At 40.1% G+C, this 27,311-nt stretch overlaps 3 protein-coding genes and 1 non-coding gene across 5 annotated transcripts in view; all 4 read right to left on the bottom strand.

The window, feature by feature from the left end:
- The window catches only part of rgs12a (regulator of G protein signaling 12a), a 34,627-nt gene extending 28,160 nt beyond the window's left edge, over positions 1-6,467 (bottom strand). Inside the window, exons 1-3 of the mRNA XM_087789498.1 lie at positions 6,350-6,467; positions 3,897-5,714; positions 1,726-1,812 (exon numbers count right to left, since the gene is read on the bottom strand). Coding sequence (XP_087645624.1) covers positions 1,726-1,812; positions 3,897-5,669 — 1,860 coding nt within the window. The 5' untranslated portion in view covers positions 5,670-5,714; positions 6,350-6,467. The remainder of the gene's footprint in view (positions 1-1,725; positions 1,813-3,896; positions 5,715-6,349) is intronic.
- Positions 6,468-8,003: 1,536 nt separating this feature from the next.
- On the bottom strand, positions 8,004-10,385 carry msantd1 (Myb/SANT-like DNA-binding domain containing 1). The gene is made up of 3 exons (XM_087789497.1): positions 9,758-10,385; positions 9,400-9,677; positions 8,004-9,041 (listed from the first exon to the last, which is right to left on the bottom strand). Exons 1-3 carry the CDS (start codon positions 10,004-10,006, stop codon positions 8,741-8,743), a joined length of 828 nt encoding a protein of 275 aa, XP_087645623.1. The 5' UTR covers positions 10,007-10,385; the 3' UTR covers positions 8,004-8,740.
- Positions 10,386-14,639: 4,254 nt separating this feature from the next.
- On the bottom strand, positions 14,640-26,285 carry dtx4a (deltex 4, E3 ubiquitin ligase a). 2 transcript variants are annotated; one of them, XM_087789494.1, is made up of 9 exons: positions 26,187-26,285; positions 25,779-25,993; positions 22,459-23,644; positions 18,159-18,220; positions 17,474-17,635; positions 17,338-17,399; positions 16,698-17,018; positions 16,527-16,616; positions 14,640-15,827 (listed from the first exon to the last, which is right to left on the bottom strand). In XM_087789494.1, the coding sequence occupies exons 2-9, from the start codon at positions 25,984-25,986 to the stop codon at positions 15,597-15,599; spliced, it is 2,322 nt and encodes a 773-aa protein (XP_087645620.1). In that variant the 5' UTR covers positions 25,987-25,993; positions 26,187-26,285; the 3' UTR covers positions 14,640-15,596. The 2 variants fall into 2 exon arrangements, with proteins under 2 accessions (XP_087645620.1, XP_087645621.1); XM_087789495.1 differs by having other exon boundaries at positions 26,151-26,259.
- Positions 26,286-26,605: 320 nt separating this feature from the next.
- On the bottom strand, positions 26,606-26,677 carry trnaa-cgc (transfer RNA alanine (anticodon CGC)). The gene has a single exon. It is a non-coding gene; the product is annotated as a tRNA-Ala (tRNA).
- Positions 26,678-27,311: the final 634 nt, after the last annotated feature.

Here is a 27,311-nt window from a genome sequence, read left to right as displayed (position 1 = left end):
GTTTCTGCACTCTCTGCCATCACCTACTTATCTAACCTTCGCAGAAAGGATGCGTTCATGTTCATATCATGACGAGGAAACGGACGGACTGAACTAATAGTTCGGATCACGTATCACATGTGAAAAAACAATTCTTATTCAATTACGCAGAGCATTAGAACAACTACTAACCATTAGACCTTGTCTAAAGACTCAATGATTTTGCAACCATGAGTAGCTGACCTTGTTGAAGCTCAGCCGCTGAAATGAGTGCATTTGCTGTATGTTAGACAAATACCAACAGGAGCAGAGTAAAATGAATCAAGCTAGTAAAATCTTGCTACAAAAAATGATCATGACGTTGACACTAGTTGTATGTACTGGCGAGAATCTGGCAAAACCATACGTATCATGATACAGGGGTAACGATACTAGTAGGAACAATATATTTGTAGTATTGTGACGAGAACTTGACTCTGGCATTGCAGAAAGAACATGATTCATAACTGCTTTCGTTGTTTTGAAACCAAAATATGTGCAAGAATCTGATTAGTAGCTGGAGTCAACTGTATCCTCTCGCCCTCAGTCATCGCCGGGATGGACGTAATGACTGCTCTAGTGGCCAGAAGTTTAATTGCACATTGTGCAGATTTTCTGAGACTCTTGTGTTTGTCTCGGTGTTGTCTTGACCTTTTAAGTATTTATTTTATTGGGTATTTCTTGAATATTTAAGCGCTTTGTGACCCTGGTCTTGAAAAGCGCTCTACAAATATAAATGACTTACTTAAATGCTGTGACACCCCTAGTCAATACATTGATATCGGTGGAAAAGGAAAGTTAATCCCTGGCCTGTGTATGCCACGCCTGTCATTTAATCAATGAATTAACCATGATTTAATTGAATGTATTACAGAGTAGGGAAAACCCTAAAATAAACACCAAGTTAAAACAATTTGTCGTAGTCCAAAGGGATTTACTAGAAGACTTGTGAAACAGATGGATTAGCAATAAAAGTGAATATGAAAGCGGAAACTCTGCCTTTGACGTAACCTTTTTACAGCCATCTTTAATCTTGCGGCTGCACATCTGGTGCACTGTGTTGAAGCCGAAGCCTCATAGCAACAAGTGGTGTTTTGTGTTCGTTTGGACATTTCCAAGGAGAAGATTTGTGTGACCTGTGGTTTCTTTATATACAATGTGAGGACTGCAGGTGTAAATGTGCGGGGGTGGATATACAAAACCGTCTATATCTGTTTGAACAAGTATAAGGCATGTTTTAAAGTGAATTAAAAACATGATGCATTGGTGTTTAAGTGCCAGAAAGAGAGCACAACCAGGCGACATTAATACAGGAGAATGTGGGCATGATATTCAGTGGAGCAGCAATGCTCATTAGCGAGCGCAAACAGAACCGTGCCTGCATCTCACACAAAGACCGCTTTGTCATTCCACCAATACAGCAAGTGTTGCAGTAACCACGCAGTCCAAAGCGATCTGAATGAAAGGTACAAAACCCATCAAAAACTAGGACGTAACGGGGGGTTGGATGAGAATCAGAGCCTATTTGGATGACCGGTACCACATGCTTTAAACTCCCCAGACGTGCCGACAGGTGAATTACGGATAATCAGATGAACCTCTGGGCTCTTGCACATGATACATCTTGTCTGGAGACACATTCAAAGAATCACAATAAAAGGTAAGTTGTTGTGCAACTCATGCATGGTGCACAAACTTGCCACCCACCTCCAGGTCATCGAGCGATCTTGCCATGTTGAGACGTTTGGATGAGCGCCTCCTGGAGGCTCGTAGGACACCCCACATCCTTGAGCCCTGAGTGGGTCCAACAAAGAGAAATTAGTCCACATTAGCAGAAGGATGACCTAGCGCAGGCGAGGCAGTTTGTAAATGAACAGGATCCTTTCACTCAAATACTGAGAACTACTGGTGATTTGTTGTCACTCTAGGTTTTAGTTGTTTTTTTTTTATTTGAAGTCATTTGATCATCGATACATTTTCATAACTAAGCAAATATTTACATATTCATTATTTCAACCTGTTGTATGTAAAACCTGTTTTAAAGCAGATTAAACCTATCAGGAAGATAAACCCAGGAAGTGAGACTGCTAAAAAAGCTAGGAACACATGGTCATCTAAAATATGAGGCAGCCACCTTTACAGCCACACTGAAAATGGCCACAATTTCTGGAAATGCTTAACAAATAAAACCTATTAAAAAGTAAATTATCTTTAGGAAAAAAACTCTTAAAGACCATTTTCTATATATTTTTGAAGAATTTGTTGTGTTTTGTAAAAAGGGGTCTCCAGCCATGAGCTAATGGTGTTTGTAGGACTTTGACACAGTAGAAATAGTACATACCTTCTATTCTTTTCAGTTAAAGACAAAAACTCAGGGATGAATGGGTTAAGGAAGATATCGTGGTTTGTGTTTGGAAGAAGGAAAATGAAGCCCTGCAAATAACTGCAGCTGCAGCTCCGCTGTGTAATTTAACAGACTTCTTCATAGAGCCTCTTTGTTCTGATGAAGCTGATGAAGCAATAAAAAAAACAAAAACCCACTGATGTACTTATTAGAAGTCTTCTGACATGCACAGCTTTATATTAATGGGTTGAGGGTGGGTTTCTAGGTTGGCATCATACTGATCCTGCGTGTGAGGAGATTCACATTAACGCATGAATTCAGTGACAACTTTCAGATTGGATTCCTATGTGGGCGCAATCTTCTTTGTGCAGCAAGCCATGTCAAACACCGCCCTCCACTGACATTACGGAGATAGTCTCAAGAGACCTACACCCGTTTCCAAATAGGTTTTAAACCCGAGAGTCACGACTATGACATCATAACTGAATATATTTGGACAATAATCAAATAATAATTGATAATCCCTACTATTATCTGTTATGTCTAATCCATCATTAATTGTTTCTGATGGGATTATTTGTAAAATATCACTAAATCAATAAGATATAAAGCATTATCCCATAAATATGATCAATAAAAAAAGAATATTAGATAAACACATGTCATGTGAGGATGCTGTCATTTTGTGCCTGTCTAGATAAAGATCCAATTCCATCGTTTATAAACGAAACAGTATTGTCGACAATAAACCAACAGTTTTATCTCAACAATATTGACAACAATATTGTGTACATATTGACGTCAACAAACTAGCTCTAAAGAAATTCTGTCAAAACAGGGGAATCCTTGTGCTGGAGCTTCTCTTCCAGTGCAGTGAAACAGAGACCTCGTGTGGTCAATAAAAACCAACGCATTTGATTTAACACGTAAATAAATACAAATAAATTGCGACAGGTACTGGCAAGATCTAGTTCACTGTAACTGTAACTGCTCGACCGAAAATAAGACTCATTCTATTTAGAGAAAAATACTGGGATTCTTCTTAACTCACAGTAATCCATTTAACATCAAATTTAGAAAGTATTTACGAAAACAAATTATCAAATTATATAAATATTAAAAGTTCAATATAAATAATAAAAATAATTACTGATATTTAACCAACTTGAGTGAGAGTTACATATTGTGTATATAAAATGTATGCTAAAAAAAACCCTGTTGAAAGTCAATCATGGAATGAAACATTGTTTGCCAGTTCCTCCCCAAAATATTTGAGTAAACATTTTCAATTTGCAAAGGATCCTTCAGTTGATATGTTTGACACTCAAAGCATTTTGAATTGAAATGTAACAATGAAGAAGAGCATGTTTCTGTGTAAGACTGCCATCTTCAACAAGCTGAACAACTAAATCATTAATTTTGGGAAGATTTCCTTTTGAAAATCACTTGAAAATCTATGCTTATCCGAGAACTTCAAGGTTTTGTATCGTCATTGCTTTCAAACTCTCCATATGCCAAAAGTTGCCCTACTCACATTTTTAGTCCCTCCATCCTTCTGCTGTTTGTTACGCTGGTCCAGGAGTTGTTGAGTCCATTCCTCTCTGGGCGGCAGCATCATGGCCTCTGTAGACTGATACCTGTCTGGTGGGATCTCACTCATAGGGGGTGGTAGGTTCTTCAACAAGCCATCACTGATGCTACCGCTGGATAACCAGCTGTCGGTTGCCAGGTTTGATTCTGGCGCTCCACTCAGCGACTTGGCCCACTTTGGCTTTGAAAACCACTTTTGGCTGTTTCTCAGAGGATCTCCAAAAAGGTTTGTTTTTTTACCCAACAGTTGAGGAGGTGGGGGAGGCTTGAATTGGAACTCAAGCATTGGTGGGGGGCCTCCATAAAAGCCTGTTAAGGAATCTGGACCAGGTAGTGATTCTGAAAGGGAATGTGTGCTAGTACTGGACACTGGATTTATTTTCTGGTCATTCTTGGTAAGCTTTAGTTGAGTATGGTCTCCAGGTGAAGGATAATCCCATGGACATCTTGGGAGGAGGGTCTCAGAGGGGGTTTGGATTGCCAAGTGGAAATCCCTGTCTGTTCTCTCTTCAGGGGGGGACGCATTGCCAATACCACTATCCCCATTGCTGCTGGCACTTCCCTGTTTACCGGTGCTATCGCTGTCCTTCACTTGCAGCTGAGCTTCAAAGTCCAGTTTGACCCGAAGTCGTTCCACAGCCTCCCCCATGTCACTGTACAGGACGGTCACAAAGTGAAGGACATCAGGGGGAGTCTGGGGGAACTGCAGGCAACACAGGGAATCAGGATCAGGAGTGCAGTTAAAGCCAAATCGCTGAGCGATCCCCAGATGGTCCTCATGGTTTCCCAAATCTGGATCAATGAAGAACACATGACAGGAGGCTCTCAACGGAGCATCCTCCGGAGCACGGCCATTAATAATATGTGCAGTTGTGACAAGGCAAAAGAACCTTGGGTCCTCTGCACAGACGGCTCCTAATACAAGGTTCTCAGTGGGAAAAGCTGCCATCACAGCGCCCATGTCATCACAAAGTCTAATACAGTCAAACATGATCTTCATGATCACTAGTGTATGCGTGTCCTGCTCTGTCCCCAGCTGTCGTATTCTCTCCCGGATGGCTCCTAGACATTCCTCTTCTGACTCTGCAGTGTTCAGAATGAGTTCAGTGGAGCTCAGATACCCCACCACGAGGGTCATATTCAAAATACTCCAGTCTGAATTAGCATCTGTGTCCATGAATACAGAGTCAGTGTCCTCTGACGACGGCATCGCTACAGCGTTCCATTGTTTCGACCACATTGACATGTCAGGTTCGGACACTGGCCTCTGTTTGGACGTCAAAATGTGATTGGAGTTGGAGGAGGAGTTGTTGGAATCGTCAGAGATGGTGCGGAGGACTCCAACTTTTTGAAAAAGACTTTTCTTGGGGCTTATTCCAAATTTCTCATCATTTAAAATGGGGTTCCCGATCGCCCGTCCTTCCGCATGCACCACTATCTGCAGGGGTCCGACGCAGCTGCCAATCATCTGCACGACGTTCTCGTGGGAAGCGGTGGACACATCTGTCCCATTGATCGCCATGATGCGATCCCCTTGTTTGAGCCCGACAAGGTCAGCAGGACTTCCCTCCAGGATTCCACTCAGCAAACACGGACACTGTCCAGAAATGGTAAAGCCATATCCTGCTCGACCCCGGACGATCTCTACGCCCCGAAGTTCCCCTACATTTAAATCCAGACGTCTCCGGACACTCTCAGGCTGTCCTTGGATCTTCATGGTCACAAAATCTTGTTTCACCAACAGTAGAGGGTCTTTAACATCCTGCATAAAAAAAGGAAAATATTAGAACATTCATTAGAATATAACGTAGCAAATACAGATCAATTTAAGATATCAAATATAAATACACATCGAACAAATATATTGAAAGTTTTTTATTGAACCGTAGCGTTTTCAATAAATTAAACTTGAATTTTGTCAGTATAAGGCAAGAAAACAACATCAATAGAAACCACTGTTTTCACAAATTTAGATGGAAGTTTGTAGAACACCTACTCACAAGTGTAGCCGTTATAAACTACATTTACATGATAAATAAATAAATAAACTTGAGAAGGTTTAGGAGGCATCTCTCTATTGAATCCATCAGGGAGGTAGAAAAGAGAGAAATCGATCTTAATAAAGCAATTACATGTCAATGTAACAATGTCAACAAGATGGGGGATTTGAACCCGAAAATACGGTTTTATACAACCCTCACCATAAAACACTCGGTTTTTGAAAACATGTGTTCAAACATTTATTTAAAAAAAAAAACAACAAAGAATCATGACGAAAACAGAAAGCAACCACGCTGGTCAGACGGTGGCAGAAAGTTCAACAACGGACAAAAGTGATACGTTTCAAAAGTAAAGAGGAAAAGTTTAAAAGGATTTTTTAAAAAAGGTAACAAATACCTGTTTGACTCGCACGCCTTCATAGAAAACCGTCCACCGTTTGCGCTGGACCGTTTTTCTTTTACATTTTAAAACAAAAGCTTACATTTTTCAGAGCCGATCAACTCTTTCTCCGAGATTTGCCGGAGCATATGGCGCCTCCTCCCTGCTTTCACAAAGCGTCTTTCATCGTAACCATGACAGCGTAACGTATTTGTGTCACGTGACCCGCCCACTGACCAATCACCTGGGCGAGCGACGCTGCAGATTCAAACGACGGGAGCGTTTCTATTGGCTTTCACCGGCGAGACCTTTGGCTAAAATGTTTAAAGCAAGGATTTTTAAAAATACATTTTAACAGGTTAAAAAAAAGGTAATTAAATTGTGTTTGTTGAACGGGCTTTTTAAAATACTTTGAGTCAAACGGCCACGTGGCGAAACACGTTTAAACACAATACAGTGAAGTGCAAGGCAAAGGTCTTACCAGTGTAATGTTACAGTCAAGTCTGTGGTCTGTGTCTTCAGTGCAAGTGAAGCACTTGTTCTCTATTCATCTATAAACACACCCATGTGGACAAAGGCCTTCAACGTTTCTTTTGATCACATGACTCTTTTAAAAAAAAATCCCTAACCTGACCTTATCTATGAGCGTCTAGACCAGGGGTCAACAACTTGTTTGGACCTGCGATCTGGTAGTCACTAAGTGAACTTGAAGTTCAAGTGCACTTTGTGACTACCATCAGTTTAGTGCGCACTTCTGAAGTAACTTAATAATATATTATTTATTGTTCAATAATTACCAATAGGGCAACAAGAAAGGAAACACAAAATCGAACAGAATAAGATGGTTATTGTTTTATTAAAGTTTTTTTAACAGGCCCATGGGCTACTCCTTTGGTGTCTGAACTAGACGGTGCACAAAAACACCTAAAATGGGTTACAAAAAAGGCAGTTCTTATACGGTTTGTGTTATGAAACATAATATATCCTGCTATAAATGCATTTAAAAATTAACCATTTGAAATACTTTCAGTCTTTGTAGTTGAATAGCAGTTACACATATGTGAGGAAAATATAATAATAATCATAATAAAAGTAATACATTTTAATTGTATTTTACTTTTCGTCATACATGACCTCAAAGTGCCACATCAGAGTGTAAAACGGGTAAAGGAGAAAGGTCATGCTCAATAAAAAATTAAATAAATAAATAATACTCGATTAACACAAATATACATTTTTTTTAATATCTGCGATCTATCTCAAATGGACGGTAGTTTTTGGACACCTAAGACCTTCTTTTAATTTGTCAACTGACTTGTGCGTCTCAGGTGCCTTGTTTTCAAGTTTCAGTCCCTGAGTTCTGCTGTTATCAGTGTGTCCAATAATGATTAAACCCATCAGGAAACATGGTACTACAAATGTCTTTATCTTGAAAGCAGCAGTATAATGCAATGCTCCACTTAAACCGGACAAACAAGTCTGCGTCTCTCTGGATTTGAGGAGATAAGACGGTATACAATGTTTAAAGCAGAGCATTTTTCTTCAGATCATTACACCTCCACTAGGGATAAGTCGAACACAGAGCACTTGCCAATCTTGCACTAAGACACAAGGAAAATATGTTAAAATCTGTTTATTTCAGCTTAAGTTTAACAGAAAGTAACTTATCATCTTTTACATGGATTTGTGTGCTTCTTCAAGTCAAACACCACAATGTATTTCAGGAAAGAACAACGACTCAGATTCACGAGTGTTTGTTATTGAAGAGCAGAAACCTTCTACAGTCTGTGCTTAGTTAATATTCCATGATTTTAAACCAAGGTTAGCTTAACACTATCAACGGGATACATTAAGCATACAAGCATTCAGTGGTTATTGCTCTTTTAGCATATTATGCTCGGCGAAATGTTTGCGTTCTTCTCTGCCCCATCACCTTAGTTGTACAGTATGTGATGAGTAAGTCAGCTCTAAAACACAGAGACGGGAAGTCTTCTCCACTGTCTGTCACTACAGCTACATGACATGAAGCTTCAGATTAAATGAAAAAGACCACTACACATGCACTCTGGTGTAAACGAAGGGTGCATTTTCTTTTTATTTCACCCTCGGAGCTGGTTGAGGATGGCTGAGGACCTGGGCAAGCTCCTCAGTATCGTGAAAAGCGACTTTACTCCGGTCGAATGTCTGCTGGACGTCCGGAGAATGTGTTTCCTAGGAGGTGTCGAGGAAGAGTTTAAGTCTTTTTGCTTAGTCCTCTTGCCCCTGTGACACAACTTGTAACTAGCGGTGACAAATAGATGGCTGTTGATGAAGCGTGAGGTCTCTAAGATCTACGTTCTCTTCCATTGGTCCATCAATGTATCCACAGCGGTATCCATATTAAACAGGTGTTTGTTTTCTTGCAAACATCTATAATCCTTCAGGGGGTTTTTTGTTCTTAATTCCACTTTGGACCATATGCATAGGTCCGGCCGGGGAAGGCAGAACCATCTTCTCCAGCAGATTCATCATACGTTCCTGCAGCTGCAGACACTGGATCTGAAGTAGGTTCTGCTGGTGCAGGGCTCGACGGACCTCCCGACACGTTTCCTCTATGGCTCTGCTGGATCGCTTCTGCTGTACCAGCATGGCCTGCATCATCTGCAGCTTCTTCTTCTTCATCACGAGGTGTTTGTTGCCAGGTCTTTTCTTTGCTGACACAGGGCGTGAGCTGCGGGATGTAGAGGGAACAGCTTAATTAAATACCTCAAATACTGATGTATGAACTAAGTGACATAATGGAATGAAATCAATCAAATATTTGCTAATGTAGGCTGGAGTTTGCAGCATGAAGAACAAGTTCCGTCTTGTTGTTATAGTACACGTGACGAGGAGCTTAGAAAATACATGATGAGTTTCATTAGCTTCTAGAGCAATGCAGCAACAGGAGAGATACTTCAGGTGTGACTAGGAACTTTTAAGTATTTTTAAAAGTTTAAAAAGAAATACTCATCTAAACATGTTTTTGAAAAGTAAATAACAATAATTACTTAAATTGCATCGTCAGAGCCATTTGGTCCTTTCATTACCTGGAGAACTCGGAGTCAGAAGTCAAAGAGTCCAGCTCTTGCTTTATCTCGAGCTCATCCGAAGAACCGGTGTACTCGGGCATGAAGCCCACCATTCCCTCGTCGGATTTCGACCCCGCCATGTTGTCAGAAGAAGGGCCAGGAATGGAGGTCTGGAAGTCCACGGAAGCGACGCGTCCGTTCTCCAGAGGCCTTGAGAGGATCTTCTCGATGGGTTTGAAATAAGGCCAGTCAGAAACCTCGCCGCACTCCCCTGCCGTGGCTTTTAGGCGCCTGAAAAAGCACAAAAAAAAGATGTCAACATTCATGCATCAGATGGATTTTAGGTCCTAACTCTTGCTAAGTGGACTCCCCTAAATTGGAAAGACATGTTAGTGATTTTCATCTTGATCTCCTCTTTGAAACGCTGCTCTCCAGTCAGCTGGAAGAAGCGCTGGGACATCTTCTCGTAAACCTTTGCGTTCCTCTTGCTGGTCTTCAGCTCGTTGTGGTATTCCTCCCACACGTATAGAAGCGCTTTCATTTCCCCGTCGGTCCAGTTTGGGGCTCGCCGGTGCTTCTCGGTTTGGACCGGCAGCAGGTAGCTGAAACCATCTTCTGAAGCCATTTTAGGATGGTTGTCTGTGGGCCTGTGCTATCTTTGTCTTTGCAGCAGCAGGCTTGTTATGGGCCGAATTTGAAAGCCTTTTACCGCACTGGGTGCTGTAAGAAGGGAGAGTGTGACATGTGGAAGCTCACACACGACTCTCTCCCTGTGCCCTTTCCCCTCGCCTCGCTGAAAGAGGACTCAAAATGGGGCCTAGGGCAGGAGAGGAATCCGGTTAAAAGCTTTTAGTGCCGTGTGATGTCACAGTGACATCAGGTTTCCCTGGCAACAAGAGGGGAGGGCCTTCTTCCTCCCTCCCCCTGCTCTGAACACTCCCCTCTCTATGGCCCAACAGATGCATAAAAAGCTTTTAGCTGAAAGGCAGCAGTGTGAGCCACAGGATTGCTGACAGTTTGAAATATGAGACTCTGGGGAGGGGGGGAACTTAGAGCAGAGACTATGAGCTTCTGTTCCCTTGGCAACAAGGCGCTGGGTTCCATTCTCAGCCCAGGCGCCGTGGATTTTAAAAGCTTTTAATAATAGACACGCAATCCACGAGGAGAGAGGGTGTGTGTTTGTGTCGTTCGTTGCAGCGAGACTGTTTTTGCAGCATGTGGTTTGCATCTGAAAGGTTTTGCACCAAAAACCGAGGGAGGGGGCCGGACGACGGCATGCAGTCGTTAGCTTTTGCATCCCTGTAAGCAAATGAAACATTCAGTGATCAGCTTTCCATTTGGCAGTGTAACTGGAAGACAATGGACAGACCCCTGCAGGAGGGATTCTCTGCCCCCCCCCCCAAACCCATTTCAGTGAGGGGCGTTTCTCTATCTGCTCCCTAATCCACCATAATACAAGCTCTTTTTGCTGCTGCTCACTCTCCTTTCCTCTCTCCTGCACTTGCCTCTTTTAACATTGGTGCATGACAACGGCTCCAAAAGCCAAATGACATAAAAGCCGAACTACATGCATTATAATTTGACAGTTATTGTTTGAAATTGATTGATGGGCTGATGATTATTCCATCACTTTCTTTTAAATGTTTCCATCTATTCGTCATCTTGTCCAGTCAGGTCGCGGGGGTAGCAGCCGGAGCAAAGAGGCCCAGACATTTCTCGCGCCAGAAACCTATCCGGGGTCTTTTGGAAGAACTGTTGCTTTTCAAGGCCAAGCAGCACACAAACCCAGTCTTTCGAGCTATTCCTGGTTTCTTTCCATTTTTACATATCAGGGACGTGCGGTGAGGGGAGGCAGGTGAGGCAGTGCCTCACCGCTTAATGCACAATCCATCACAGACTGCGTTAATACATGCAATTGAGGCGTACCGGTTGCCGTATCTCTGAATGTCGCAAATATAATGCTCACAGATGCTTTTATTTGCCTTGGTTTTTCACAGTCTGGCTGATGTCTTCAACCATTAAAGTTTAATGTTTTTAAGTGTCTTATTTAGTTTCGCTGATCAGAAATACAACCGCAGTGAAAAGGCAAAGTTTGAGGCACAAACTAATTAACCCTCATTAAACTACGTCAAATTGCTATTGAGGCGGAGAAAACTTTTGGAAATAAGGTATTTAAGTAAGGACTTTTACAACAAAGTAACGGAGGTTTGTGTGGCGAAGGAAAGGCTTTACTTACAGATAAAATTAAGACCAGAAATGGTTTTAATCTAAACCGTATAAAAAAGATATATGACTAAGAAAATAGAATAGAATATTTAAAAACGAAATTTTGGCCTTAAAGAAAATATTATCAAACTTATATTATTAGATGGACCCATTTAATACTCAATATTTAGCTTTTCATGATAATAAACTTTGGTCCTTATGCGTAAATCTAGCCAAGCACAGAAGGCACCACACAATATTAACCAATCAGAAGCAAGATAAGGTGGGTCTATCTTTCATTAATAGTCTAACACTGACAACAACGTGTCATGTCATCGTAACTTAACATTTTAATATAAATACAGAGCTGACATCATAATGCTGTCAAGCTAACTATGGCACGGGATTCTTCCTTCTTGGGCCAAATTTGAAGCAAATTAAGAGCATTTAATCAGCTGCATCTTCCTTGTAATCCTTTATTATGACGGTCATACTGTACGCTGTTTTGAATCCATGTTTGCTAGTCCTTTTTTATTATTTATCAGCTATTTCATTTCTTCTACATCTACTAAACAAATTTAGATTTAAGTTTAAATCAGATTTAAATGTAGAGTTTGAATATATAATTTAAAATAAATTGATAATTAAAACAGAATATTTTAGCTATGACTCTTATGTCAATGTCAAAGATGACAGGTTTATGAAGCTATAAATCAATATTTATCCACAATCTAATACTGCCAAAGATCTGGAGGCTGTAGACTAATATCAACACTTTCTGAGAAATGATTAGCTAAATCATATTTATTTTAAACCATCTTCATATGAGTTTGTCAAAGATGACAGATGTATGCTATAACTGGCAATGAGGGGAAGACATCAAATCGTCTAATAAAATCATTCAAAAGTATTTTACAAAAATCACCAAAGACCATGTGTGTGCATGTGTGTATGAAGAATGCTGTTGAGATATGAAATAACCAGTACCAAATTGAATAAATTACCCTTTTGGGTTTGTATACTTAAAACTGTAACGTAAAACTGACACTAAAGGAGTCAGTGCCTCACCAACCATGAACCTCACCACACGTCACAGGTAGGTAGGCATCCTTGACCAAGTCACCTCAACTGGTCTTCTCTCGAGGTGGAGGAGCAATCATTTACTTTCAGTCCCTCCCGAATCACTGAGCTTCTACATCTAATGTTTAGACACCCTGTTGAGCGGTAAATCAAGAGCTTCTTCTTTTGGCTCAGCTCTTTTTTCCCCACAAAGAATTAAAACACGAGCTATTCAGGCATTCAAAGTCAGGCACAGCATGATTGTTGATTTAATTTTGAAGGTCAACTTGGAAATAAAAAAAAAAGTAGTTTATGTTGAGAACTTTACATCATCAAAAATGATTAAACCCATGAATGCCAATAATTTTGTGTTTAAATAAAAGTCGGTAAATCAGACATAACTTCTCATGCTATCACTTTTTCAAATAAAATAAACTATTATCCTTCTAAATCCTCCTTCAAAAAATCCATTATATCCTTTTGCATCCACAAATCACAAGTTGAGTAAGTGTAAAGAGAATAGATATATTCTTTATTTTATGAATTATAAATCAAGCTTTTAAAAACACAGAAAAAAGGTCAGTATATTTTTAATTTGATTAAAGATATATATATATATAGATATATAAATATCTTAAACGTTTAGAAACAATAGCCCATTATGATGCAGAACAGCATGTTCCCCTGAATGCAGGCAATTAGAAGAATTATCCGTGTATATGTTTCATCATTAAAGTGGACGACCAGACTACTAATCCAGGAGACAGACTAATCACCAGATAAACTGGTCAGGTGCTGCTCATTTCTTTGAGAGTCCATATTAGTGATCACACTACTGACCAGAAACATCCCTCACAATTAAAGGCTTTTGTATATTCTTTAAATGTTTAAATGTTTAAAAATACTTTAAAATGTATCATATTCAGTTAAGTGATGTCCGGTTTTATTTAACATCTTTACTTTGATATTGACAAGAATATCGGTAACATTTGGTTTGTTAAACTATAGATAGATAGATAGATAGATAGATAGATAGATAGATAGATAGATAGATAGATAGATAGATAGATAGATAGATAGATAGATAGATAGATAGATAGATAGATAGATACTGTAGATACTGTAGATAGATAGATGGATAGATGGATAGATGGATAGATAGATAGATAGATAGATAGATAGATAGATAGATAGATAGATAGATAGATAGATAGATAGATAGATAGACAGATAGATACTGTAGATACTGTAGATAGATAGATGGATAGATGGATAGATAGATAGATAGATAGATAGATAGATAGATAGATAGATAGATAGATAGATAGATAGATAGATAGATAGATAGATAGATAGATAGATAGATAGATAGATAGATAGATAGATAGATAGATAGATAGATAGATAGATAGATACTGTAGATACTGTAGATAGATAGATGGATAGATGGATAGATGGATAGATAGATAGATAGATAGATAGATAGATAGATAGATAGATAGATAGATAGATAGATAGATAGATAGATAGATAGATAGATAGATAGATAGATAGATAGATAGATAGATAGATAGATAGATAGATAGATAGATAGATAGATAGATAGATAGATAGATAGATAGATAGATAGATAGATAGATAGATGGATAGATGGATATAGCATAAAGCATTATTAAAAAATAATTAGAATATTTATCATTTGTTTTCTGATATATTGTTAAAAATAAAATAGACAGTGAAATCTCAATAGTGACCAACATTGGATGCCATTCGCTGGTTCCTTTTCATCTAGGATCTAATCTAACAGCTACCGATTTGAAGTATACAAATGACGACAAAGAAGTCAAGAATAACCTTTAATATTTGGCGTTTTCTTAACTTTTATATAAGAAAGTAATTCATCACCTGGAAATAATTATATGTGAGCGTTAACTACTTGCGATTAAGAAGGAAATAATAAAATAAATAAGGATCCGTGAAAAGTCAGAGGTAGTATAAAAAAAACATTTAATGCAAACGTGTGCACATAAACACAGATTTACAGTACACTGCATACATCATGTATCATAAAGTATAAATGCTTTCATGTTGGCCTAAATAAGCATATAAACCAATCAGCGTTGGACCCCAAACAGACTTAGAGATCCAAAAAATGTGACATGTTTCAGAAAACGTCCTGGCAACGATACATTTAAATAAATAAAAATATGAGTAACAATTCTGTGGCTGGTGTATTCCCCGACTTTAATAACGTTCTGATTCATTCTGCGTCATATAATTCTGTGCAAATCCGCGCTAAAGTGAGCCTTCCAGCCTGAGCTTGTTTTTTTGGGATGGACTACAGATTATTACATCGGGAATGTATGTCTATAAACCATATGTCACTATAACCAACGTGGCATTTAAACCAGCATTAGGCAAAATCTGTCATGCCACACCAAAAACATAGAAAAAGTAATGCAAAAACAATGGTATAAAACATGAGAGAATCTAAACAATGTTCATTTTTATAATATACATTTTTGAACTCAAGCTTTTAAAGGAATGTAGTTCTGCAGTATCACCACTAGATGTCGGCAGATATCCATGCTCAGACATCCAGCTATGACTTCAATGAATCCTCGATTGTTCATTCAGGAGAATCTCTAAACACTTGAACAGATATATAAACCGTCTACATCAGTCGTTTCAGCAGCAGCAATGTACACATCTTACTAGTTACATTCTTGAGCAGAGGTCTCACAGTATAAACAAAAGCTTCTCCAAACACTGACGTATGTGTGTGTGTGTGTGTGTGTGCTCAGTGCTATCAAATGTCCAGATAATCCAGTTTGTTGACAACTGCACCTGCACCTTTCCCACAAACTCATGCAGTTTGGCTTTCTTGTCTCATATTTTTGTATCAATGTCACATTCGTTTAAGCGCCATCCTTGTGTGTGTGTGTGTGTGTTCAGTCTCTGGGTAAGCACTCCTCCTCGGTGATCCCCTGGGCTTTGAGTTCCTCCAGAACATTGTCCAAGTGGCCCTGGTCTGGATAACCGTGACCTGTCAGGTTGGAGCCGAACTCAGTCTTGTGGTGCACCTCGTTCCAGATGACGGTGTCGGACTCCCCAGTGGTGCTGGACGTCCCCACAGAGAAGATGAGCCGTCGGTCCCACGCCACCAGTAGAAGCTTCAGGACCTAGAGTGCCAAAGAAGAGATTTATTAGCCTCTTGACGCATCCTTTCCTCATCTACAAGAGACACAAGAAGCGGATATTGTTCTCTTTTGTGGCATTTACTACATCTTTGATTGCAAAATGTAGCTTGAATATAATTAATGGAGGAACCCAATGAGATAAAAGCTAAGAAAAATATACTTCAGAGCCATCGTTTTCTGCACCGCGGACCGGTTTAATGTTGGGATTATTGTCCAAGACCTTACCTTCAGATAAAATAATACAATATAAAATTGCATAAAGTGCAACTGTTGAGTGTATTAGAATGCCACCCTAAATATCGCCCAATTAGCTGGTTTCTCCACAACAGGATTTGGAGGATATGGAGTTTGTGTTGCACTCATTTTCATGTCATTACCTATTGTTTTGAGGAAAAAATCTTTTGTTGTGTAAACTTTGGAGAAAATCCTGGCTTTATTTTTATTGGATCTCTCTGCGTGGCCCAGTAACAAATGCCTCATGAACCGGTACTAGTCCCCAGAGGTCCGACAACCAAGGACAAATGGAATTCACTCATAAGCCTTTTTACCTTAAGGTTTTGCTGACTTTCTAAATGTATCCGCTGTATTTATCCATTGAAACAGGCGCATTCATGGATTCAAATTTCAAGGGATATCAGTTTAAAAAACACCTATCACATGGGTTTGCATATTTCTTTTTACCTTTCTGCCTCTCTCACTGTCGGGCAGGTAGCAGTGTCTGGGAAATCCTCGAGCGGTGAAGGGTTTGCCCGGGTTTGGATGTTCTGGTCCCTGAGAGACAAATACAACAACGTGAAACCACGTTCCAGTTGAAGCCTTACAGTACAAAAACTCAAGAGAAAGAGAGCACACCTGGATGCCAGGAGGGATGTTGTAAATAATCCGGATGGTTTTGCAGTCCGGGTGTCCGGGCAGAGAGTGTGGGATGACATGGTACTCCATTTTGCCAGGCGGCTGGTTCCCGGTCTTGACCCCGTAGATGGTCTTGCAGGTTGGACACTGCAAGCTGCCGTCTTTGTTGCCGTTGTTGTACATGGCGACCAGGCACTGGAGGTGGTACTGATGGCCACACTGAGCCAGGCGGCCCACGGACTCAGCTCTAGAGATTCCTCCTATCCCGGGGCCTTTGTATCCCGATGGTCCAGACAGAACCTCCATGCAAATAGTGCAGTCCTGCCATTTGGAAAAAATTCATCCTTAAGATTTTGGATTTGGTCTTTTTTTACACATAAAAATATATCACCTGTTTTTAATCATCAAGGTTTTAACCTTATATATATTTATTACACATAATGGTGACAGTTATTCAGATATATTATAGTCTTTAAGTCAGTTCCAGAACATTTACTAAAAGTGTTTTTCTGTATAGTTAGGCTCTTAAACTATTTCAAAACGACCAGTTTTACTTTCTAATGCAATATAGCCCACATAAAATATGATTTATTATTCTGTATTAATTCATATTTTTTTTACTTCATCATTTAAATCTCACCTCGTCTGGAGGATTGCGGACTTTCTGCAGGTACCTCTTCACGACGTCTTCGGGGGTCTTACCTATGGCGAACAAACAACGTTTAACCATCTGATGGAACATATTAAGGATGAAAAACATTTCCTTCCACACACACCTTTGCGTGCCTGCTTCTTGGTGGTCTTGCGGCAACAGTGGCCGAGTCCAGGTACAGGCTTTATCTCACTCTTGCTGACAGGTGGAGGGTGAAGCACCAGTTTGGGGGGGCGGGTGAGACAGACGGGTAGTCCTGCCGCACTCATCAGGATGCCGGTTATACCTGTTAAAATAGATTATGGTTGAATAATTTGTAATGAAAGAAAGAAATAAAATAAAAATAATAATAAGCTAGAATCATAAAAATAAGATCAAATAATTTTAACAAGAGTATACAAATATTACCGTAGATAACAGCCAACAAAAACAATTTGGAAGACATTAAGTTATAATGAAAGTATAATACTGTATTTTATTATCTTTTTCTTTCTCAGTATTAGGGACAGACAGGGTAGTTTGGGAATTGTAAACAATGCGTATCACATGTATTAACCCTTGTGTGTTATCTCCAGGGTCGAAATGACCCAAAGTGTTGGATCTGGGCCTTCGGGTCACCTTGACCCTGAGATAATCGAAGGGTTGAAGACATAATCAATTCAATATGTTTAATTATTACAGCTGACATGCATTGAATTGAATTGAATAAAAAAAAATGTTTTATGTTAAAGTAAGTTAAACTCATAACGTGGAATGACACTCATATGCTTGTAACTCCTTATAACCTGTTTACAGATCTGTATATTCACCTGCCAGTGCTGGGTGAACAGGACTCGACCCGTTCAGGTTCTTCACCGGGACGGTCGGCACCCTGGAACACAACACCAAACACGTCAGTCAAACAGATGTCCGACAATTAGTCAACTTTATAATTGGATAAACGGTCAACAGGTCTTGGGGCAGCCATATGTCTCTCACTCAACGAGCAGGTGTGAGATTATCTGAGCTGAGTCACACTGTTGACGTGAAACACTGGCCCACAAGGTCCGGATATCTTTCCGTGCCACAAGAAGAGATTAAGGTGTGAACTTTTTATTAGCTGCTGTTTATTTCTTTCATTCTTCAACATTCTTTATTTCCTCCTCAGACGACAACACACAATTTAAGAATTACCCTTTTCATTTCAAAACCAAATTCAATTTGATCTGACATTAAGAGCAAAAACAAACCATTTAAAAAATCAATTCTCCAAAATCCACCAAATAATAAACGATCATTTACAAACGTATATGATATAATAGTAGAAATAAATTAGAAAATAGTAGAAAGGCAAATGTCTTATATATTTAATTAGTGAGGCAATTTCTCTTCAAACAACAACACAGTGTTATATGTTTAATAATGAAAAAATATATATTTTTTAAAGTTAAATGGATTTAGAAAGCCACAAATTTGTTCAGACAGGAACACATCACCTCTCATATTCATTACACCAGACACAATTTCAATAATATATTCAATAACACACTATTATTGTGCCATAGGGAGCTTACATGTTTACCTTCCTACTTTGCACAAAAAAGAATAAACAGCTATTTAGTACCTAAATACCAGTTATTCAAATATACACTTGAACTTCAATCAATCAGTTCTATATTCATTCTTTCATAATAACAGCAACGGCACGACGAGTGTCTGTCAGAAGTCTGTACTTACGGTCTTCCCGTTTTAATCACAGTCATGGCCACCGATTGTAAAAGGTCGAATGTCTATGGAAGACGTTCTTATCCAACTATTCTTCACGCTCGTCTTGATCATTCAGTAAATGTGAGTCCTGCGCGGCGTCTCCTCCCGCTTTTATAGAACTAATCCACCTGTTTCCATCTGTTGACTTAACACGCTGAACGTAAGCCAGTGAAGCATCACGGGGGGGATTTACCTGCCATACCGACGGAACACCGACCAGCTAGAATAAATCCATGACAGCAGAGAAAAGGTGGATGAATTCAATTACCCATTAGCCAAACACAATCGCTGGTTTTATTCAAGACTTCTCCCATGATCTGCTTAACATGGTCAGCTTGTCTCTGGCATTTGAAAGGCTGATGTGGAAACTAATGTCAGGTGATGAGATTAGATTGAAATGACTTTAAAAAGAAAACCATCCTAAGTCATTCTGACTGAAAAGCTACTAGCTTATACTGAGATACACCTGACAGGTGTCGCAGTAAATCCTGTAAATGGTTCGAAATCTTCAATATTTTTTGAGACAACAAAGTCAAGCTGTGGTGTGCCTAATGGTTAAGTATTAGGTCCTCTTTTATTTCAATATGCCTGGCCTCACAGAGTTTAAGAAGATGTTACGCTGCATATAATCATAGCTATGATGATGTCAAACCTCCCTTCATCACATGACCTGGCTCACCTCAACTGCATCTACCAAATGATCTGGATGTTTCAAGACTATTACCTTAGCCTTACACACCACCTTTCATTCACTTCTTACCACCTACACCTGCTCCAAATCTCTGTAAAGGGATTAGAGGGTCAGTTGTGCATCATGACATAGCCTTGAATGAAAAAGACACACTCTCTGGACCAATGCCCACTTTAACTTGTATGTTCCAAACTCACTTGTTGTGTACATTACATATTATGTTAACATCTTCTAGTTTTCTGCAGCTTGATCCACAGTTTTATATGATATGGTTGTATTGTGAACAATGAAAAAAGAAAACACAATTTTTGGTTAACTTGACTGAAATAATAATAAGATATTAGTATTATTACATAATAAAAAAAAAAAACTACAAATAATAATTTTAATAATTATTTATATTTTATGTAAATATTTCAATGAAAATAGTTTTGTACAAACAAACACATACTGATGATACAATAGAGTCCAAGATATATTTGAGACACACTTAAATTAACACATTAGTTGCCCTTCAATAAAAAGATTTATGAGACATCCCTAGTGAACTTTAACACGTTTTTTTTTTAACTTGATCATTTAATTTATCTAAAACAAAACCCAGCACCACTCAGGTTCAAACAAAATCAACTTTAAATTATAAGAAGTTAAGAGTAACGAGATGAAAGCAAAATTAAATGATGTTTCCGGTCTTTTTTCTGTATATGGTAAGGGAGCTTTCATTGGTGTCACATGAGCAGCAACCGTTTAAAAGGTCAAAAGCCACAAGGTGATAACAAGTCGGAGGAAAACATGCGGAGGCCTGTCACGTTTCCCTGCTCACGGCTAATCCGTCAGCTTTAGATCAGCGTCCATCTGGGATGCTGCCTGCCGGAAACAATATGTTAAACACATATGGTGAAATCTTCACACCAAGAGAACCTGATGGGAATTTTTCAAATACTTAAATAAAAGAAGAACAGGTGGTATCAACATCCAAACAGAACTATTATACAAATCAAACACTTGATGCCAAATAATAATAAACATACGGAGTTATGACAGGTACTAGTCATCAGTTGCCAATAATAAGCAGTGTATCAAAGCCCATCTTGAGTTCTTCTGATCACAACAGGAGCTCTATAAGAAGATAGCCCCGCTGTGGGGAGAGAACCTATGAATGACGACACCAGCGAGCACATTTGGCACAGTGATGTTGGATTTACCCGAGCAGCTGCTGCAACAATCTGCTGTACCTAAACCCACTCTCACCTGGTGAGTTGGCCCACCACTCACGCTCACGTGAAATGAAGGTATTACTCTAACAGTGTCACCTACTGAGCCTCGACCTGCTGGCTCTGCTGTCGTCACGATGGTGAGCGTTGAAAACCGTGCTCAACAGTGCCCCGACGAGTCGTTTTTTATCTTTGCAGTGTATGATCAAAGGTGTAGTAGTACTCAGTGGGTTTGCATTAAGGAGACTAAAAAGCTTCACTTTGTTCTATATTGCTTATTCAATAAATATTTATTTGCAAATGTCATTATTAAGTACAAATAAATAATCTCTAAAACTTTACAAATGTGTTTATACAAATGGGATTTAAAGCAGCACTGGGTAGTTTTGGGTACCTTCATATTTTTGTACTAAAATATTTGTGATGACACATCAACTTAAAACTAGTTGAATGACTCGTATAAGGTGACTTGATTTGTTACACTGTAAAAGTTCTAGGGGATGGTGTGAACATGCTACGTATCGCGCTGGTTGTGGTGGTGGAGGGGATTACGGTACACAAACAAAGTTAAAGTTATGTTATTAATGAAGCCATCATAACATTTATCATAGTTCAATATCCACAATCTGATTCATTACTTCATTGGTATCTATCTTTCATTCAGTCAATGGAAGTCTGGAAACAGAAAATTCGTCCAACTGCTACAAACCAGGACACTGAAACTCTAGATTATGGAAAATATGTGCTGTGTCTCAAATCGCATACTAGCGTACTCAAAGTTAGTATTTTTAGTGCGTTAGTGCGTCTCAAGTATGCAAAAACTCGCGAATATTTAGATTCTCATATTTTTTCTTTATTTCTTTTTCCAAAGTTGCAAAACGTGCTGCCAGCAGGTGTCAGCGATAGCATTCAAACAGCTAGTTGCAACCATCGTTAAATAGAAGTAGAAGAAGAAGCTGTCATGTGATTTCCGGTTAGTGTGTAGCAGCAGTGTTTTGAGACATACTATCTGTGGAGAATTTGCGTACTAGTTAGTACGTACACTAAACTGATGCATACTAACTTCTAGTATACTAAGAGTAGTATGCGATTTGAGACACAGCAATGGACTTTCGTCGGGCTAAACACTACCACTTTAGTCCACTGGCGTCGCTCGACTTCAAATCGCATAGAGCTGCTTTAAATAATGATATAGTTTTGGTCTGACACATACCTAAGAACGACCTAAATTTTTAAAAAAAATAAAAATTTCAAGGCACAAATTTAGTTTTAGTTATTGGAAAACCTCTAACATTCAATAAATCCTTCACTTAGACTGAATCTAGCCATCAGCAGCTAGACGTCTGTATCCTTCAACAATGTAAACAGATAAAGGTAAAAAGATCAACAATAAAAATGGAGCTCGGCGATTACACTCTTGAAACCAACGTTATGAATTGACTTGCACCGTCTACTCACCCAGATGCTATAAGGGCACGTGACTGAGCCATGGCGATGCGCTGAAGTGCAGGTCGGCTCAGACCGACAAGGCTGGAGCGAGGTGGTAGGGGGGCGGCACAGGCGGCAGAACTTGATGTAGATACCGGGCCCAAGACTCTTGCTGAAGGCGACGGCGTGCAGGTGGAGGCAACTGTAGAGATGAGTGGTGGGCTAGGAGTGGACACCGCTGCTGTGGTGATGCAGGCAGGAGACATCGAGGGCGACATGGCTGAGTGGGAGGCGGACGGGGCCACAGATAGGAAAGTGGAGGATGGGGGTGGAGGTGGTGGTGGCAGAGGTGGTAAGGGCGGAGGAGGGGGTCTTGTGGATGTAAGGGAGAGGGCAGCAGTGGCTGAACCAAGGAAGGACAGGGATTGGTTGTAGCCTCCGCCTAAGGTAAAACCTGCATTGCTGACGCCACTGCCGCCGCCAATAAAACCAACGCCACCTACATTTCCCATACCACCGACCACACATCCGCCGCCAGTCCCTCCAAATAAAGACGTCCTGTGAGGGGAGAGGGTCCGTGGAGGTGGCCGTGGGAGAGTCAGTGAGTAGGATCCTCCTTGGATGAGGTGACTGTTTATTTTAGGACTAGGGTGCTTGGTCATTGGGGGTCTCCGGCCCAGTGTCTGTGCGGTGGACATGGCCCCTGCTTTGACGCTCAGTAACAGCATGCACTGATGGCAAGCACAAGGCTGTCCGAGAGAAGTGATGGCTGATGCAGGAAGCGCTCCACTTGGGTATGCGCTACCATTTCTAGCTCCACTGACGCCCATTCTGATGCCCGTGCCCACTCCTGACAAATCCACCCCCAGCAACCCTCCAGAACTTGGCATCGGCGTGGGTCCCCAAGCATGGTGAGATTTGGAAAGTGGTCCAGACACTAATGGGTATGCAAGGTCACACCGACGCTGGATACGTCTACAGCGCTGCGTCTGCCCATTTATTTGGGTCATGCTTTCGAAGTCAATGAGGTAGCAAAAACCCAGCGGCGTGAGGTCCAGCCAGGGTTGCTGACGGTCGCAAGCTGCCTGGATGGCGATGCCCACCTCTGTGTCGTAGGCCGTCCAACTGTCAGCGTCGTTCTGCCACTCCCACAACCAGCCCTGGCCTGGTGCTGAGGTGGGATCGTAGAAGCTACGTCGTACTTGTCGAATGGTTCCTTAAAGACAGAAATATTTTAGCTTAAAAAATAATCTTCGTGTAAACAGATGGTAAAACTCTGTTTATTCTCTAGCGTTGTACAACAGTTGTCTGTGGCCACAACCAGGTCTTAAATTTGCACCTCACAGCAAATGAGGAGCTGGTTCACTATTTAAAGGGGAGGTTTGTGTCTTTGCCATGGAATGTGGGAAGTGAGTTTCACATAACATGATACACATGCTCACATGGAAGACAAAACGTGAAAATATGGTTCATTCACACCATAATGTATTTTATAACATTATGTTCTGTTTATTCAACAGACTACAGAATGAGATATCAATTTACATGTGCATTCCTAAATGCTAATTTTAGCATATAGGACATGGGTGGGCAATTAAAATTCTTCAAGGGCCACATTAAATTCCGTGAATGTTGTTAGGGGCCGTAGAGCAAAAAGAAAGACGAGAAAATCCCTAAAGAAAAGGACATTCGTCATATGGCCGTGACATTTATGAAGCTAAATAAGCTGCAATTTTATTCTTGTATACTGTATATGAGGGTTTTTTTCAAAACATTTCTTCAACTAACTTTAAAAAAATGTTTTGAGGGATTAATATATACTCAAAAAATTACACACAAAAAGGAGGGAAAAAAGTGTTGAAAATGTAAATGAATAATTAATACAAAATACACTTTTCAATGTATTAGTACATTGATCATACTTTGACATTACGAGGGCCACATAAATACAGTCAAAGGGCCGCATGTGCTATATATATAGGATATAGCAGTGGTTTATGTCACAATACATGAATTCTCCTCCTTCAACACCAACTACACCTTATAACTTTAAAGCTTTCCCTGTCAAAGCGCACCTGCTTTCCAATATGTGATTACATTCCCTTCCATTCGCATCGATTTCAAGTTTTTTCCAGGTGAATTATAGACATTAAGGACATTTTCTAGCTTATGAAAGACAAAGCTTGACAATTTAACATTGTAGGATACAATATTATTGTATTAGAAGGGATCTGGATTAAACCTTACCTGTCTGTTCAATGTATATACCATATCTGATTCTGAGCGTCATGTTAAAATGTCATTATTTACATCAGAATGAGTCAGTTTACATCTTTCAATTAATATGTTTTAATAGCAAGTTTAAGGAGGTAGTTTGGGACTATAAAAGAGTACAAGTTTTTTCCAGGTGAATTATAGACATTAAGGACATTTTCTAGCTTATGAAAGACAAAGCTTGAACAATTTAACATTGTAGGTTACAATATTATTGTATTAGAACGGATCTGGATTAAGTAAGTAAGTAAGTAAGTAATTATTATTTATATAGCGCATTTCCAGACCAGGGTCACAAAGCGCTTAAACAATCAAAACCATACGCAATAAAGTATATACATTAAAGGTCAAGATAAATCTGAGAACACAACAAATAAAAACCTTACCTGTCTGTTCAATGTATATACCATATCTGATTCTGATCGCATGTTAAAATGTCATTATTTACATCAGAATGAGTCAGTTTACATCTTTAATTATTATGTTTTAATCGCAAGTTTAAGGAGGTAGTTTGGGACTATAAAAGAGTACAAGTTTTTTCCAGGTACATTATAGACATTAAGGACATGTTCTAGCTTATGAAAGACAAAGCTTGAACAATTTAACATTGTAGGTTACAATATTATTGTAATAGAAGGGAACTGGATTAAACCTTTCTTGTCTGTTCAATGTATATACCATATCTGATTCTGATAGCATGTTAAAATGTCATTATTTACATCAGTCAGTTTACATCTTTAATTATTATGTTTTAATAGCAAGTTTAAGGAGGTAGTTTGGGACTATAAAAGAGTATAATAAATGTACGGGGACCCTTTTTAGGTGAGGTCAAAATAAACTCATATTATTATTGAATTGGTGAATGTACACGGGAGACAACATTAGAAGCAGATTATGGGTTATTGTTAAAACCGGTCACACACCACATAAGTAACTTTTATATGTCAATGATAAAATGATTAAATATACATTTAAGGTTTTAAAAAAAAAAAGGGGGGGCCCTCTGCCAAACAAGGCCCGGGCTCAGACTCACTCCCATGTCTCCTCAACAACAACAACAACCATCCTCTGCTCACCTGTGTCCTGCCTGAACTGGTGCATGGAGTGCAGATCGATGATGTAGGGCGAGAGGCGCGGGTCCACCTGGCCGAGGACGAGGCTACCACAGCGCGGGTCGCTCCGGATGACCGCCTCGATGTGATGACAGACGACCGGGCTGTAGGGCCGCCAGCGTCCGCGCTCGTTCAGCCATTCCCAGACCACCACGGCAGACGCTAGTAACATCCTACCCCTGCGGAGAGGAACACACGCAGGTGACGCCCGGGAACAGACGCGAGGCGTCGGCGAAGATGCTGCTGCTGCTGAACACCCGGAGCCCCCGCTGCAGCCGCCGCTGCGCCGCATCCATCTTGGACCACTTATCAACCCCCCAGATGTGTGTCGCTCACCTCCGAGTGTACGTGTTTGTGAGGGGGCGTATGTACCTTCCATGGCGGCGGTGGTTTGGCTCGCTCGTCCGCGCAGCGATGACAACACACGGCGGCGGCTCGGGCTGCAGACTCGCATTTTTGACTCCCTATGCAGATGAGTGACGTGTCTCCTCAGGACCCCTCGCTCCGCCATCAAGTTAGGATGAGAGGGCGACTGGTCCAGTTCAGGGGGGGGGGGGGAACCAGTGGACTCAAAATAAATATTGCATTAAAAAACCCGTGTTATTTTTCTGTGTCGTCACGTGGAATTCTATCGACTCACTCATGCATAGAAATAAAAATATATTTTAACATTATTTTAGATGAGACGTTAAAAGATTAGAGTTCAATGGGTTATTAAACCTGTTCGAAAACACACTATTATATATACCATTATTGTGTATGTTAGAGGTGTTATTATGTACCAAAAGGAGTGGAGATGCCGGGGATTGAACCCGGGGCCTCCTGCATGCGAAGCAGGCGCTCTACCACTGAGCTACATCCCCGATGCTCGCCCTTAGGCGAACAATTTACTTTTTATATCATAGACATCTGCAACGTGAACGTTCTATACGTAGATAGTTCTTTATTTATGACCTTCTTCCACTTGTTACAGAGGGAATTGTTTCAGTTCTGACGGCCTCTGCTGTTTGGTGTCGTCCACCTACTTCGTGGTTGCTTTTTCTAAACCCATTCGCACCAACAGCTGAATGTGTTGTTTTTTTTACAATTGAATTTAATCCTGAAGTAATAGTTCACCCAAAATTCAAACTTCACTCATTTCACTACATCTGTATATATTTCAGGTTTGTTTGTAGCAGGAGCTGCTAGGCCAGCAGAGTTAACCTTGCAATGCAATGTGTTTGAAAGAGGAAAGATTTCAAGCAAATCATCAACAAACAAACTTCAAATATAGACTTATTTTTTCTTGTCGAGATCCCAACCCTTAGCCAACATGAGGGTGAGTAGAAAATGAGTGAAGTCTAAATGTTGGGAGAACTGTGACTTTAATGTTTGTAACATGAAGAGTCTCTACAGCTGCCTTGCAAACCAGGTTTACACAGTTGCCCACAAGTATGTCTGCTGGGTTTTGGGCGTTTCCTGTTGTTGATTGTCATTTTCTCTCTCTCTCTGATGTGC

The sequence above is a fragment of the Callionymus lyra genome, chromosome 4 (assembly GCF_982586985.1).
Source record: "Callionymus lyra chromosome 4, fCalLyr1.hap1.1, whole genome shotgun sequence".
Classification (NCBI taxonomy): domain Eukaryota; kingdom Metazoa; phylum Chordata; class Actinopteri; order Syngnathiformes; family Callionymidae; genus Callionymus; species Callionymus lyra.
This window is presented reverse-complemented; position numbering and strand designations above follow the sequence as displayed.